This window comes from Oncorhynchus gorbuscha, linkage group LG20 (genome assembly GCF_021184085.1).
Source record: "Oncorhynchus gorbuscha isolate QuinsamMale2020 ecotype Even-year linkage group LG20, OgorEven_v1.0, whole genome shotgun sequence".
Taxonomy (NCBI): Eukaryota; Metazoa; Chordata; class Actinopteri; order Salmoniformes; family Salmonidae; genus Oncorhynchus; species Oncorhynchus gorbuscha.
The window spans coordinates 17,655,121-17,673,184 of NC_060192.1; the positions used below are offsets into that span (position 1 = coordinate 17,655,121).

The 18,064-nt window shown below is 43.5% G+C and overlaps 1 protein-coding gene across 2 annotated transcripts in view; it reads right to left on the minus strand.

Moving 5' to 3' along the window:
- LOC124007025 (astrotactin-2-like) overlaps positions 1–18,064 on the minus strand; it is a 528,751-nt gene that overhangs the window by 321,107 nt on the left and 189,580 nt on the right. For both annotated transcript variants that reach the window (XM_046317271.1, XM_046317272.1), the window contains one exon: positions 10,855–10,962. In XM_046317271.1, coding sequence (XP_046173227.1) covers positions 10,855–10,962 — 108 coding nt within the window. The remainder of the gene's footprint in view (positions 1–10,854; positions 10,963–18,064) is intronic.

Genomic DNA, 18,064 nt, shown 5'->3' on the forward strand with positions numbered 1-18,064 from the left:
GCCCAGCCTCTTTCCACCAGTACGACATCTAGTGTCGCTGATAAATGACACCATCACCTCTGACAGTGTTAGAGATGGCTTGTTTTGGATGCACTTTGGGTTTCTGTAAACTTCTCTCCACATTGGGGAGAAAGGGAGCTGAAATGAGCTCCTATCTCCCATAGAGTGACATTTATCCTAGCAGGTAGGTGTCATACTAAGTGCTATCTTACCAGTCACCAAGGTGAGGGCAGAGCTGTTATTGAGAGTCAATTAACTGCATGCTCTTTGCTTCTCAATGACGTGTAATGACACCACTTTAATTTTCCTTCCAGTTTAAGAATAGCTTGTTACCTTGAAATATACCTAATTTCAACTCCTGAAATCACATTTCTGAAAACATCCTTACACATATGGCTCATACAGTGCTTGTGTTACATTACAGTAGCTGCTATTTCCAGCAAATGGGGGAATGGTTGCTATGGAAGTGCTGGAGATTTTCACCCTAATTTCATAGGAAAAGATGGGAAAGTAAGGTGAAACATGATTCAGAACACCCACTAATGAGAATCTCAGTACAGTGGGGGAGTGGAGAAGTTAGACAAGGGGGATCTATGGATCTGATGCTGTGAGGCTCTTAGACTGAGCCTGATAAAAAACCACTTCAATCACTTGGGTGGATGGACAGTAATGATCCCCACTGCCTAAATTCACTGGACTTGTGTGTGTGTGTGTGTGTGTGTGTGTGTGTGTGTGTGTGTGTGTGTGTGTGTGTGTGTGTGTGTGTGTGTGTGTGTGTGTGTGTGTGTGTGTGTGTGTGTGTGTGTGTGTGTGTGTGTGTGTGTGTGTGTGTGTGTGTGTGTGTGTGTGTGTGTGTGTGTGTGTGTGCGAAGAGAGCCAGAGAAACAGGACAAGAGGGAGAGAGAGAGAGAGAGAGAGAGAGAGAGAGAGAGAGAGAGAGAGAGAGAGAGAGAGAGAGAGAGAGAGAGAGAGAGAGAGAGAGGGACAGAAATTGAGAGATCTGGATGTATCTAATGACCCTGCCATCTCAGCCGGACTGGAGCAGTAGGTGTCTATGACAACAGCTCCCTGGCAACTAATCTCATCTGTGCGAACACTCAGGAATGATTAGGTCTGTGAGGAGGCCCTCAATTACTGTAAAAGCCCACAAAGTACACTAACAGATGCACACACACGGCCACACGCCCACACATCCACACAAGGGATGATAAGTTGGGAACATATATATGGACGCTCACACACTCATACACACACTCATACACACACTCATACACACACAAAACGGCATAAAGGGAAGCAAACACACATACACACTAGCCAACTGCAAACATAACTACATAATGCTAAATGCACACATGCACAGTAGGTACGCACGCACACACAAACAATCTGAATTTCTACCACACTCAATCAACTCTCTCTCTCTCTCTCTCTCTCTCTCTCTCTCTCTCTCTCTCTCTCTCTCTCTCTCTCTCTCTCTCTCTCTCTCTCTCTCTCTCTCTCTCTCTCTCTCTCTCACTCACTCGAATCCCTCCCTCTGTCTGCCCTTCACACTTGTGCGCCTCCAGCTAATGCATTTGAACAAGTGTCCTTTTATAGAGAAGTCTGTAGTGCAGCCAACAGCTAAGATTAGCTTACAGGCATAATACTAGCAATGCACATGCTCCACCCACCTGAGGTCCTTTCCAGCCATCTATTTCCTGTGTTCGAGTGGTGCAGAATCCACTTGTCACTTAAATGTGGCTGTATTGATTGCTCTCATGTTACGCCTGCGACTCTTTCATACTCTTGGTTGTGCCTGGCGCTTTTCCCCCAGTAACGTAACAACCACGGAAATGTTTTTAATGACCTGTCAAACGCACTCCAGTAATGGCTGAAATGGGCTCAATGGAATACATTGTCTTACCATTGAATCTAAAGCTTTGTCGTGTATTTAACACATCACCTTGTCACTTACAAGACAAGAAAGAGGAGAAAGACTTTATTTTGATGGGTATTCTATTCAAAAGGAATCATTTACTACAGTTGAAATATAGTGCTAATTGGATGCTCTGAAATGAGAGCAACCTCCAAAAATGAACACTCGGATTATTTACATTACATTACATTTAAGTCATTTAGCAGACGCTCTTATCCAGAGCGACTTACAAATTGGTGCATTCACCTTATGACATCCAGTGGGACAGTCACTTAACAATAGTGCATCTAAAACTTAGGGGGGTGGGGTGAGAGGGATTACTTAACCTATCCTAGGTATTCCTTAAAGAGGTGGGGTTTCAGGTGTCTCCGGAAGGTGGTGATTGACTCCGCTGTCCTGGCGTCGTGAGGGAGTTTGTTCCACCATTGGGGGGCCAGGGCAGCGAACAGTTTTGACTGGGCTGAGCGGGAGCTGTACTTCCTCAGTGGTAGGGAGGCGAGCAGGCCAGAGGTGGATGAACGCAGTGCCCTTGTTTGGGTGTAGGGCCTGATCAGAGCCTGGAGGTACTGAGGTGCCGTTCCCCTCACAGCTCCGTAGGCAAGCACCATGGTCTTGTAGCGGATGCGAGCTTCAACTGGAAGCCAGTGGAGAGAACGGAGGAGCGGGGTGACGTGAGAGAACTTGGGAAGGTTGAACACCAGACGGGCTGCGGCGTTCTGGATGAGTTGAAGGGGTTTAATGGCACAGGCAGGGAGCCCAGCCAACAGCGAGTTGCAGTAATCCAGACGGGAGATGACAAGTGCCTGGATTAGGACCTGCGCCGCTTCCTGTGTGAGGCAGGGTCGTACTCTGCGGATGTTGTAGAGCATGAACCTACAGGAACGGGCCACCGCCTTGATGTTAGTTGAGAACGACAGGGTGTTGTCCAGGATCACGCCAAGGTTCTTGGCGCTCTGGGAGGAGGACACAATGGAGTTGTCGACCGTGATGGCGAGATCATGGAACGGGCAGTCCTTCCCCGGGTGATATTATGAATGATCTCACAAACAATGTAACAATGTATGTATAGATAGGTGTAATCTGCTATTGACACACTTGCTGAATTATGCAAGAGAATAGTGTTTAATGAGGTGTGCAGGTAGACAGCAAGTGTTGGGTGGTTGCAGCCCTATTCCACCCATTTATGTAAATGTGTTCATTCATATATGCAAATATAGCACGGTGTATTAATCAAATGTTGCATACAAATATAAACCAAATACCTGGTAAAATAAACAAATGTATATATGATTGCATAAAAAAGATTACATTTTACAATAAATTGAATACCTGAAATACCACCAAAACCCCTGAACTCCATTAATTATTTGTCTGTGCCAGGAAAATGTTTTGTGTGCTATAATTAAATCAATATCAATTATAAATTCAAAAAGTCTGGGGTATCTGCATCCATTGTCCAACTGTTGTATTTATTATAATTGTGTTTAAAACCTTTTAACAATTTCAATGAGCATTGCTAATTATAAGGATAATAATTAACAATCTTAATTTGATCACTCTTTTGTTGCTGAGAATTTCCCTGCGCAGTGAGAAATGCAAACTTGTAGTGATTTTGAGGTTTGATTTGACCTAATGAAAAATGGACCAACCCCTACAAAAATGGTCCATTCCTTATAATGCAAAGGCACACACTCACAAACATACAAAAAAGAAAGGTGTGCATATTCACAAGGACATTCGAAAACACAAACACACACACAGGCACAAAGGAACACACACAATACTATCAAATGGCAGTTTGGTTATGCAGACTAAATCATGGCATCCATTAAGGCATCTTATTCAGCTTGCTTATCATTCAGACTCCATTTTCTTCAGCTCATGCATCTGCTGAGTGTCATGATGGTGCTAGAGATCCATCTTAACACCACTCTGGGGATAACAACGTCTTCACTGCTTCCAGCTACACAAACAAATCCAAATATATATATTTCTACTTCAGTCGACTTAGTCCCTGCCACGCTCCCCAACAGTCGCATTGCATTTTAACATCTCCTTTGCTGTCAGAAACAATCAATTGATCTGTCAGCCATATTTGCAGTTGCACTGTTATTTTTGCTGTTACTAAATTGTTCTGTTTTTAAAGTAGATTTGGAGTTCACCCAATGGTGAAAGATTCTCTGGTGGTAGGATTTTGCTTGTTCAATGGCTTCGGCTGCTTCAGTGGGGTAGCTGAACGTTGACAGAAGTCCCGAATGTACCTACCAGGTACAACCGCAAATCAGTAAACACGGGCACCCTCAGAAATGTCAACCTAACTAACTCGCCCTCCAAACACACCTCTGCTGTTTTCAATCGAGATCTCGGCGATCACTGCCTCATTGCCTGCATCCGTAATGGGTCTGCGACCAAACGACCACCCGTCATCACTGTCAAACGCTCCCTGAAACACTTCTGCGAGCAGGCCTTTCTAATCGATCTGGCCGGGGTATTCTGGAATGACATTGACCTCATCCCGTCAGTAGATGCTGCCTGGCTATTCTTTAAAATGCCTTCCTCACCATCTTAAACAAGCATGCCCCTCTCAAAAAAATTGAACTAGGAATAGATATGGTTGGTTCACTCCAGACCTGTCTGCCCTTGACCAGCACAAAAACATCCTGTGGCGTTCTGCATTAGCATCGAATAGCCCCCGTGATATGCAACTTTTCAGGGAAGTTAAGAACAAATATACACAGGCAGTTAGATAAGCCAAGGCATTACTAACTCAAAAAAGTTCTGGGACACTGTAAAGTCCATGGAGAATAAGAGTACCTCCTCCCAGCTGCCCACTGCTCTGAGGCTAGGAAACACTGTCACCATCGATAAATCCACTATAATTGAGAATTTCAATAAGCATTGCTCTACGGCTGGCCATGCTTTCCACTTAGCTACCACTACCCCGCTCAACTGCCCGGCACCCTCCACAGCACCCCGCCAAAGCCCCCACCATTTCTCCTTTACCCAAATCCAGATAGCTGATGTTCTGAAAGAGCTGCAAAATCTGGACCCCTACAAATCAGCTGGGCTAGACAATCTGGACCCCCTCTTTCTAAAATGATCTGCCGAAATTGTTGCAACCCCTATTACTAGCCTGTTCAACCTCACTTTCGTATTGTCTGAGATTCCCAAAGATTCGAAAGCTGCCACGGTCATCACCCTCTTTAAAAGGAAGTGACACTCTAGACCCAACCTGCTACAGACCTATATCTATCCTACCCTGTCTTTCTAATGTCTTCGAAAGCCAAGTTAACAAACAGATAACTGACCATTTTGAATCGCACCATACCTTCTCCCCTATGCAATCTAGTTTCAGAGCTGGTCATGGGTGCACCTCAGCCAAGCTCAAGATTCTAAACAACATCATAACCGCCATCAATAAGAGACATTACTTGTGCAGCCATATTCATCGACCTGGCCAAGGCTTTCGTCTCTGTCAATCACAACATTCTTATTGGCAGACTCGGCAGCCCTGGATTCTCAAATGATTGCCTCGCCTGGTTTACCAACTACTTCTCTGATAGAGTTCAGTGTGTCAAATCGGAGGGCTTGTTGTTTGGACCTCTGACAGCCTCTATGGGTGTGCCACAGGGTTAAATTATCAGGCCGACTCTCTTTTCTGCTCAATGCCATACAACTCTCCTTCTGTGGCCTCCAATTGCTCTTAAAAATTATCCTCATGTGGCCTCCAATTGTTATTAAACGCAAGTAAAACTAAATGCATGCTATTCAATCGATCACTGCCCGCACCTGCTCGCCCGTCCAGCATCACTACTCTGGACGGCTCTGACCCACAAATACCTGGGTGTCTGGTTAGACTGTAAACTCTCCTTCCAGACTCACATTAAGCATCTCCAATCCAAAATTAAATCTATATCGCAACAAAGCATCCTTCACTCATGCTGCCAAACATACCCTCGTAAAACTGACCATCCTACCGATTCTCGTATTCGGTGATGTCATCTTTCCAACACTCTACTCAACAAACTGGATGCAGTCCCATACACTACCCACCATTGCGACCTGTCCACTCTTGTTGGTTGGCCCACGCTTCATACTCATCACCAAACCCACTGGTAACAGGTTATCTACAAGTCTCTGCTATGTAAAGCCCCGCCTTATCTCAGCTCACTGGTCACCATAGCAGCACACACTCGTAGCACGAACTCCAGCAGGTATATCTCACTGGTCACCCCCAAAGCCAATTCCTCATTTGGGCGTCTTTCCTTCCAGTTCTCTGCTGCCCATGACTGGAACGAATTGCAAAAATCTCTGAAGCTGGAGACTCACATCTCCCTCACTAGCTTTAAGCACCAGCTGTCAGATCAGCTTACAGATCACTGCACCTGTACATAGCCCATCTGTAAACAGCCCATCTATCTACCTACCTCATCCCCATACTGGTATTTATTTCTTTATTTATTTTGCTCCTTTGCACCCCAGTATCTCTACCTGCACATTCATCTTCTTCCGATCTACCATTCCAGTGTTTAATTGCAGTATTGTAATTTCTTCGCCACCATGGCCTATTTATTTCCTTAACCTCAGTTGCACTTACTGTATATACACTTTTTGTTTTATTTTGTTCTATTGACTATGTTTTGTTTATTCCATGTGTAACTCTGTGTTGTTGTATGTGTCAAATTGCTATGCTTTATCTTGGCCAGGTCGCAGTTGCAAATGAGAACTTGTTCTCAACTAGCCGACCTGGTTAAATAAAGGTTAAATAAAATAAATTTTAAAAAATGAATCCGGGGTCCAAAATGTCCCGGGCTGGAACCCCGGAACATTCCTCAGGCCCGTAACCCTCCCAGTCCACGGGATACTGAGTCCCTCACCGGGACTGACGACTGGAGAGGATGCATCACACCATGTAGGCTGGTTGTCCAGCTATCATGCGAGGTGGAGGCCATGTGGCCGGAACCAGAGGACTGAACACCACAGGCTTGAGTCTGGAGATGTGGAAGGTGGGATGAACCCTCATGGACCGGGGAAGATGAAGACGACAGGCCACCTTGAACCTTGAATGGCCCAATGTACCGGGGAGCCAACTTCCTAGATTCCACATGTAGAGACAGATCCCTAGTAGACAACCAGACCATCTGGCCTGGATGCAGGAGGGGACGCGGCTGGCGATGATGGTTGGCCTGTCATTGAACCCGAGCTGAGGACCTCAAGTGTGCTGACCGAGCCCTCTTCCAGGTCCAGCGGCAACGAGAGATGAGGCGTTGAGCGGAAGGAACCGTCACTTCAATCTCCTGATCTGGAAACAGGGTGGGCTGATAACAGTACAACACCTGGAATGGTGACAGGACAGTGGACGAACACTCGAGAGTGTTGTGGGCATACCCTACCCAAGGAAGGTGCTGACTCCAAGTGGCGGGGTTGGTGTACACGCAGCACCGTAAGGCAGTTTCCAGATCCTGGTTCACCTGCTCAGTTTAACCGTTGGCCTGAGGGTGATAACCCGAGGACAGAGTACAGAATGCCCTCCAAAATCTGGTGGCAAACTGGGGGCCTCAGTCAATGACTATGTCCAGAGGAAGTCCATGAAGGCGGAAAACATGCTGAATGACTAGCTGAGCAGTCTCATGTGCAGATGGAAGCTTAGGCAGGGGAATGAAATATGCCATCTTGGAAAAGCGGTCCGCAATGACCAGGATGGCCCCATCTCTCTATGAAATCCATAGAGAGATGGGACCAGGTTCGAGAAGTTGTTGTCTGTGGATGAAGAATCCCCAGAGGCTGCTGACAAGGAGTCTTGTTCTGGGCGCATGTCGGACAGGCAGCCACAAATGTTCGAGTGTCCACCTCCGCCGAGGGACACCAAAACCTCCTCCTCAAACTCTAATGTTCGCTGCCCTCCCGAATGAGAGGTGGGACGCGACGAGTGAGTGGACCGTGCCCCAAGAGGAACAAAAAGTATGTTAGGTGGACAGCCATCTGGAACTGCCTTCCTACCTTGCGCATCCCTCACTACAGTCTCTATACCCCAGGAAACAGGCGCAAGGATGAGCTACCTGGGGATGATGGATTCAAGCGGCCGATCCTCACTGGAGCTGTGGAACTGGCGAGAAAGGGCATTCGGCTTCACGTTCTTAGACCCCGGACGGTAAGATAACATGAATCTGAACCGAGTGAAGAAGAGAGCCCTATGAGCCTGTCGGCGTTTGAGGCATTTAGCCTCCTGGATGTAGGCCAGGTTCTTGTGGTCAGTCCAAACCGTAAAGGGATGTTCCGAGCCCTCCAACCAGTGCCGCCACTCCTCCAAAGCCAGTTTGACCGCAAGAAGCTCCCGATTGCCGACACCATAGTTTCTCTCCGCATCCACCTTTACCACGAAGGGAAGAGAAGGATCTGCATGAACGAGAATGGGTGCAGGAGAAAACCGACTTTTCAGGACATGGAATGCCTTCTCAGCATACATGCCCAGCCGAGCCCTTGGTGAGCATTGTCAATGGCGCCGCCACAGCACTAAAGTTTCTCACAAATCTCCGGTAGAAATGAGCAAAACCCCAAAAAAGCTGAACTTGCTTGTCCGTGCTGGGTAACGGCCAGTTGCCAAGGCTCCTACCTTTTGGGAGTCCATCAGTACATAGCCCTGTGACACGATGTATCCGAGGAAGGAGATCTGAGGAATGTGAAACTTCAGGAACAAGTGATGAGCGAGGAGTGTTTGAAGAACCTGGAGGACATGTTCAACCATGGACTTGGAGAAGATGAGGATGTCATCTAGGTATACAAACACTAACTGGAAAAGGAAGTCACGCAGCACATCATTAACCAAGGCCTGGAAAACGTCTGGAGCATTAGTAAGTACAAACGGCATGACCAGGTACTCATAATGTCCATTAGGAGTGTTGATCGCTCTCTTCCATTCATCCCCCTGTCTGATGCGCACCAGATTGTAAGCATTCCGTAAATCCAATTTAGAGGAAACCGTAGCTCCCTGGAGTCTCTCAAAAGCTGATGATATAAGAGGAAGGGGGTAACGGTTCTTGATGGTAATGTTATTTAAACACTGGTAATCGATACAGGGACGTAATCCCACATCCTTCTTCCCAACAAAGAAAAAACCCGCTACTGCAGGGAAACGTTGATGCCTGCAGTTCGAAGACCAGTGAACATTGGAGCAGGAACCCACGACACCTCCCAGCATGCCCCTCATAGCGCTCCAGTGCCGGGAGATGAGGCTCCCGGGGGGAGGAAGACGATGAGCTGGTAGGAAGGGGAGGGTTAGAAACCGCCACAGGTGCAGCAGCAGCTGCTCTTGTCTGTCCTGTCCTAAATCCTCCAACAATGTCTTCAGGCACACCTCATGACAACCAATCACTGCGCGCCTCATGGCAACCAATCAAGTGGTGGAGCTCGGAGTGTCCCGCGGACAACGGAGAAATCTCTGCTGGGTCCATTTTGCTCAGGTCTACTGTGACATTCATGCTAGTACGAACTCGAACCCAGGCACAGAGAAACACAGCAAGTAGAGGTAAGGGTAAATCCAGAATATTTACTCAAGGTCTTCATAGCAAAACAACAAAGCAAGGGCACACGAGAACACTGAACAAAACATGAGACCTGAGCAACTGGCCCAGTCCACCGAGGAACCTGGTGATCCCAATAAGGCCAATCAGGTTCACCTGGAAACTAGAAGTAACCAGTGGCAACCTCAGATAGTACACTCAAGGGAGAACCTGACTTGTGACAAAAGGCCCCCATCAGAAGCCAATGCTGCCCCTATTTCAAAGTAATTCCTGTCCTATAGTGGAAATGTTAATTTAGCTTCCACCTCCGATGAATGATCAAGGCTGCTAATAAATATTCACGAATTTGGGGTGGGAACATTGTGGTGATTTCCACATCACAACAAATAACAAGAAATAACAAGAAATAGGGCACTGAAAGCTGTCAGTGTAGCTAGCTAGCATGCTAACCTTATCCAGATAGCTAATGTTATCTGTTGTTGCTCCACCGTATTCAAAAGATTAGCCAGCTGGCTGGGCTATGGCTGGTTCTGGAGCTGGATTTGTCATAAGCATTTAGGGAAAACTTGATATGATATGTAACAACACCCTGAGCGCATCAGACACGATATGAAACACCAATACAAATGTAACAACAGCACAAAAGAAATGAACAAGTTAGTGGAATTTTCTTTCACGGGTGCCTTTTCATTATAGCATAGACACTTGTGATTTCTAGCTGCACCAGTCAAGGCAGCGATAAAGGCAGTGGAGCGTGGTCAAAATCATTCATCTTGGGCCGACGGGGGCGGGGTTCCAAAATGTAATCATATCACAAGCAATTTTACCATTTATAAAGTTTTTTATTTAATACAAACTAGCTAAAAAAATAAGTGAAACTTGACAAATGATCTAATGATTATCTATTATATTGCTCAGCTCAGTCGCCACTCGAGAATAGAAAGAACTTTGCAGGCGTTTCTGATCAATAAACAACGTCATGTTGGTGGGCGGTAACGTTCAAATAAAACCCAGCCCTGAAAAAAAAACACACTGAAAACTATTAGCATGTCATATCACAGGGAAAACACTGCATTGGCACGGAAATTATATGAAGTTACCATTTCTGAGTTCCCACTTCAACCTCAAATATATCATACAGTGACTTGACTTAAATCGTTGTGCAAGATTGTGGGTAAGCTATGGGCATTGTCTTTCAGTAGAAAAAAAGTGCATTTACGCTCTTGTGGGTGTTTTAAGAAAGCACATAGCAGAAAATGGGAAATGACTCTTGAAATCCACTTTGATTGAATTATAGCCGTAGTCATCTCTTTTCACACACATCTATGAACAATGACACACACATGCGTGTTCACAACCACACACGATAACGCACGCACACACATACAGACACACCCAGGCCTTCTCCAGTCTCACCTCTGCTGCGTCGGCGTCCCCTGTGCTGCTCCGTGTAGAACTTCAGCTGGGTCTCATCATCACCCTCTGACCCAGAGTCTCCTTGGCGACCAAACACACTACCAGCCACTGGAAGAGGAGGGGAAGAGGGAGAAAAAGAGGAGGATGAACAGTGTGGAGGACTATATTGTGTCAAAAATGTATTGTGTGCCAACACTGACAAGAGGCTTCAATATAATCTAAAAGCGGGACATCATTGGGAAACACATTCTTTCCATCACTGGGAAAGAATATGAGCCTCTTGACATTATTTCAATGACAACATGAGAATTTATGAAAGAAAGTGAATTCAGTTATTTTCACCATTGAAAAGAGCAGTGACGTGGTAATGGAGAATGGTTGAGAAGTAATATCATGCTTTGATATGTGGGTTAGTTATCCATCCCGGGGAGAATGAGGTGAACTAAGGACAGAGGTGAACAGACTGAAATTTGAATACCCAGACACCTGTTCAAAACCATTGGCTGTGCCACGACTGAAACTGCCATTACAGTGTCTGTCGGGAATGGACTCACACAATGTATTTTTGTTTGAGAGCTAGTTTCAATCAATAACACACCACATTAAACCAATTTTATTTCAATGTTCCCTCTTCCTTCTTCCCTCAGCCACCAACTAAGCCTATACAATACTCCCTGACCCCATCAAGATCCACTTATCCAAAACAAATGGTAGACTACAATAAAGCAAACATAATTCTTTAGTTTTCAATGAACCTGAATTTCCCACTCACAACATTTAAGTTATTTAGCAGATGCTCTTATACAGGACCATTTAGGGTTAAGTGTCTTGCTCAAGGGCACATCAACAGATGTTTCAACTAGTAGGCTCAGGGATTTGAACCAGCGGCTCTTCGTTAACTGGCCCAACTCACTCCACCGCTAAGCTACCTGCAGGCCACTGAAAGTAAACTGCATTAAAACTCCACTAAGTGTTTACTCTAAGGCCTATTCAAAGTTTCTCAACTCATCCTAAAAGCATTTGGCTTAAATCTAATCTCTCAAGGACTACAAACACAATCTCACTGTAAAGAAGAAAGGCTGTGAGAAACTAAAAGCACAATTACCACAAAATGCCTAGTTTACCTGTCTTTGGGGCAAGCCGTTTCATGTTGTGTTGTGAATTAGTAAATCTACTTGAAACACCGGATTAAATGTGCCAATTTGCCGCCTCGCGGAAAAGCGCACCAAGGAGACAGGAGCGCATCGAGCTTTCACAAGCGGGTCCTTGGAATTAATTGTGTTTCGGGAAAACAAAATTAGCCTTTCCATCATTTAGGAATTTGATGGCAAGGTTTTCTTAGATGTCTCACTTTGTGAAATGTTCAGGCTGGCAGGACAATTGAACACTTTGGAATAGACAAACTGCTTGCCTGATTGCATGGGCTCGGTAGGTGCACACTTCAAGGTGTGTTATGGAGCGGAGCACTTGAAAGGCATGCTCACCTTTAACCACTGAATAAAGCTATTGCAGCACACACAAAAATGCAGAATGAACTGCAGAATCAGAATGCAGCAGGAAACCTTAGGACAATAAGAGACCAAACCTTCACCATAACAAAGAGAAACAATATGCACAACGTATACCAAACATTAACATTAAGAACATCTTCCTAATATTGAGTTGCACCCCCCCCCCCTCTTTGCCCTCAAAACAGTCTCAATATAACCCCAAAGTGGACGTGTCATAATACCCATAAAAACCTGAACAAAAATATAAAAGCAACAAGAAAAAATGTCAAAGATTTGACTGATTTACAGTTCATATAAGGTAATCAGTCAATTTAAATAAATTAATTAGGTCTATGGATTTCACATGACTGGGCAGGGGTGCAGCCATGAGTGGGCCTGACAGGGCATAGGCCCACCCACTAGGCAGCCAGCAAATCAGAATGAGTTTCACACCACAAAAGGGCTTTAGTACAGAAATACTCCTCAGCTCATGAAACATGGAACCAACAATTTTCATGTTGCTTTTATATTTTTGTTCAGTGTATTTGTATAAAAGTCACCTTATCCGAGAGAGATTCACACAGTTACCAAAGCGTCATGCCAGGGTAAGTCTACATGAAACAGCCCTTATTTTAAGTGTTTATAAAATCCCCTAAAGGAAAAAAATATGGTACAAAAACGATTGGAACCATTTCCCTCTTTGACCGCTAGGTTGTATGGGTATTATAACTCATACTGCGGTACTCTTTGATGGGAAAAGTTGTGTGTGTCAACTGTAGGGTGCCCATGTTGCTGGGGATCGGAGGTGTCCGGTGCGAGAAAGGCAGGTTGCGGTGGCCAGGGTCAGAGAGGCAGGTTGAGGTGGCCAGGGTCAGAGAGGCAGGTTGAGGTGGCCAGGGTCAGAGAGGCAGGTTGAGGTGGCCAGGGTCAGAGAGGCAGGTTGAGGTGGCTAGGGTCTTTATTTTTTACTATTTTCTACATTGTAGAAAAGTAGTGAAGACATCAAAACTATGAAATAACACATATGGAATCATGTAGTAACCAAAAAAATGTTAAACAAATCAAAATATATGTTATATTTTAGATTCTTCAAAGCAGCCACCCTTTGCCTTGATGACAGCTTTGCACACTCTTGGCATTCTCTCAACCAGCTTCATGAGGTCTAGGCTACCACATGATACTCAAACCTTCCCTATACCCATCATGAGGTTGCTACAACCTAGCCTATGAATGAAAGTACAGTACAGGACCAGTGAATAGTTTGGACACACCTAGTCATTCAAGGGTTTATCTTTATTTTTACTAAATACAATATAATTACTATGTACATCAAAACTATGAAATACCACAAAAAAAGTGTAATTTTAGATTATTCAAAGTAGCCACCCAGGCGTGCCTTGTTAAAAGTTCATATGTGGAATTGATTTCCTTCGTAATGCCTTTGAGCCAATCAGTTGTGTTGTGACAAGGTAGGGGGGGTATACAGAAGATAGCTCTATTTGGTAAAAGACCAAGTACATATTATGGCAAGAACAGCTCAAATAAGCAAAGAGAAATGGCAGTCCATCATTACTTTAATACATGAAGGTCAGTCAATCCGGAACATTTCAAGAACTTGTCAAGAAAGTTTATTCAAATGCAATTGCAAAAACCACCACGCGCTATGATGAAACTGGCTCTCATGAGGACCGCCACAGGAAAGGAAGACCAAGAGTTACCTCTGCTGCAGAGGATAACTTCAATGGCGTTGACTGCACCTCAGATTGCAGCCCAAATAAATGTTTCACAGAGTTCAAGTAACAGACACATGTCAACATCAACTGTTCAGAGGAGACTGCGTGAATCAGGCCTTCATGGTCAAATTGCTGCAAAGGAACCACTACTAAAGGACACCAATATGAAGAAGAAACTGAGTAATGGACATTAGACCGGTGGAAATCTGTCCTTTGGTCTGATAAGTCCAAATTTGAGATTTTTGGTTCCAACCGCTGTGTCTTTGTGAGATGCAGAGTAGGTGAACGGATGATCTCTGCATGTGTGTTTCCAACCGTGAAGCATGGAGGAGGAGGTGTGATGGTGTGGGGGTGCTTTGCTGGACATTCATTTAGAATTCAAGGCACACTTAACAGATCACCGCACCTGTACATAGCCCATCTGTAAATAGTTCAAGTCCAGGTTAGGGCAACCCCCTGAATTCATTACAGTATAATACAGTAGGCTATATCCCACTGTTCAACATTAGCAGGAAGCCAAGTTAAATGATTGTGATACAAAGTTAGAAAACAATTCAAGACAACAAAAAACCAAAGGGTCCAAAATCTAAAGGATTAGACTTACAGTAAGTAGGCATTCCATGACCAATTCTGTATTTGGCAAAATCGACCATTTGTCTTCACACAGGTATATATTCACCTCCCCCATGTAAACACCTTGGAGCATTCCAAAATCGCCCACAATCTAGCGGGATTGATTTATTTACAGTTAAAAGATAGGCAAAACACCTTTGTGAATCATAACCATGCCTAAGGCAGACATAATACTGGGTAAACACATATACCGATCATACAGTATATATACCGACCATACAGTATATATACCGATCATACAGTATATATACCGACCATACAGTATATATACCGATCAGACAGTACATATACCGATCATACAGTACATATACCGACCATACAGTATATATACCGATCAGACAGTACATATACCGACCATACAGTATATATACCGATCATACAGTATATATACCGATGATACAGTATATATACCGACCATACAGTACATATACCGACCATACAGTACATATACCGATCAGACAGTACATATACCGCTCATACAGTATATATACCGATCATACAGTATATATACCGATGATACAGTATATATACCGATGATACAGTACATATACCGATCATACAGTATATATACCGATCATACAGTATATATACCGACCATACAGTACATATACCGACCATACAGTACATATACCGATCATACAGTACATATACCGACCATACAGTATATATACCGATCATACAGTATATATACCGATGATACAGTATATATACCGACCATACAGTACATATACCGACCATACAGTACATATACCGATCAGACAGTACATATACCGCTCATACAGTATATATACCGATCATACAGTATATATACCGATGATACAGTATATATACCGATGATACAGTACATATACCGATCATACAGTATATATACCGATCATACAGTATATATACCGACCATACAGTACATATACCGACCATACAGTACATATACCGATCATACAGTACATATACCGATCATACAGTATATATACCGATCATACAGTATATATACCGACCATACAGTACATATACCGACCATACAGTACATATACCGATCATACAGTACATATACCGATCATACAGTATATATACCGATCATACAGTATATATACCGATCATACAGTACATATACCGATCATACAGTATATATACCGATCATACAGTATATATACCAATCATACAATGTATATAGCCCGATCATACAGTACATATACCGATCATACAGTATATATACCGATCATACAGTATATATACCGATCATACAGTATATATACCGACCATACAATGTATATACCGATCATACAGTATATATACCGATCATACAATGTATATACCGATCATACAGTACATATACCGATCATACAGTATATATACCAATCATACAATGTATATACCGATCATACAGTACATATACCGATCATACAGTACATATACCGATCATACAGTACATATACCGATCATACAGTACATATACCGATCATACAGTATATATACCGATCATATAGTGGAGTACTTGTATCAACAACATATTCACTAATTAGCAGGAGACAGGACAGACCAGTGAAGCACGGCAAAGTAAACAAAAGAAAAGAACTATATGAAAATGAAAAGGGATTAAATGAAATATAGAAAACATCGACCTTGTCAGTAGGCTATTTATTGGTGAATGTTTTTGAGCTCCTCAACACTGCATCTGCTCCACTACAGGATAGGAATGAAACCTTTAAGTAGAAATTTGAGTCTGCCTAAACCATAGGCATGTTCCCTCATTCTCTGAACATTTGTTTCCCGTTCTCTCCATCCCACAGTGTTCATGTTTAACACACCGTATTCTAACATGATGCATACATTTATACCCAATTTTACAGCACATTGAGTCCTTTCCCAAATAAACGAGTTTGTAGGCAACAAAGCAAAATAATGACTCAAACTTTTCCCGAAAAAACTTTTAACTACAAGTCAAATCTTTATGAGGCAGACAGTCCTTCACGAGTTATGGCTTGTAATATTCATGCAGTCAATAAAATAAGGTATTTAATCTACCTTTGCTTGACGTTTGCCAAGAAAAAAAAGTTTGGGTGAGACTTAGTGATAAAATACCTCTCCATCATTGGCAATAAAACCAGCCACGCTTTCGAGGAACAGTAGGGCGTATTTCAGATCAGGAGAAACACAATTTCCTACGTGTCTGTCCAACTGTGACATCTGACAACAGAAATAGGTATCTTATGTCAGTGTGATGTTTTATCTTTTCTGTTATTACACCAATACAGAATTGTGCTCCCTTTCTCAAAATAGTTGAGAAAAACAAATAGCCTACAGCAGTGGGCGAAAGAGATAATAGAATATTCAAACAGTAAATGTTGGTGGAACATTTAACAGGGGTGTTCCTGAAGAAATCAAATGCCATGCTTTTTTCTGGCCTTAGTTACATTATGTGAGTGGAAATTCATCACCCTGAGCTGCTTAATTCAGTTAGAGACCAATACCTTCTTTTTCCTTAAGCACCGTCTACCGCCTGCATTTCGATTTCTGTCACGTACAATTAGGGGGAGGATTGATGAGGGCTTTAATTGTTTCATTGTGAGTATCCAGGGAATGGAAAGGATAGCTGAGGCCAGACCTATAAGTTGTTACCTCTGATGGAATGGGAAATGTCATAGAGCCATTATCCATTATCCTATATATCACATGTCTCAGGGGCCTTATGCATGTCCTAGTACTGTCAAGGCATCCTGAAATGCTAGTTCATTCACCTGTTTCTCTTGTCTTTATGAGTGGAGGTCCCTTTTGAAGGCCCTCGGATACACCTCAGTCTATCTCTCCACTTACTGTTGCAAGCAATTTCGATTTTGTTAGTCAGTATCACTCAGATATCATGTTAAAATTGTAAACATTTCTCTCCACCCTATGGCAAATGTGTAGAATTGCATGAAATGACTAATACAATTGCGCCCCTACCCCCATCAAAGTTGCTCATCCCTACTCTAGGTACTCCAATAGCCCTCCAGGACAATATAAAGTATTTCTGAGGTTTAGTTCACAGCAGACAAAACACAATCAGAGGCCAAATTATTTGGAAAGCTCTCGAAGGGCCATTGACTGGCTTCTGTTGGGACCCACTGGGCACAAAATCGTTGAAACAATGTTGTTTCCATGACATTGAACCAATGTGGAATAGATGTTGAATTGGTGTCTGTGCCCAATGGGGAGTCCCTCCATTGGAGGAGAAGTGAAATTTATTTACATTTGATTTTTTACAAAATTGAACGATTAAGAGACTGAATCACCATGATCCCTAGGATCAAACAAGCCAAACATCCATAAAGCTCAAGAGGAAACCAAGATGGAGACCAGTGTTTCCCCTATGCATTT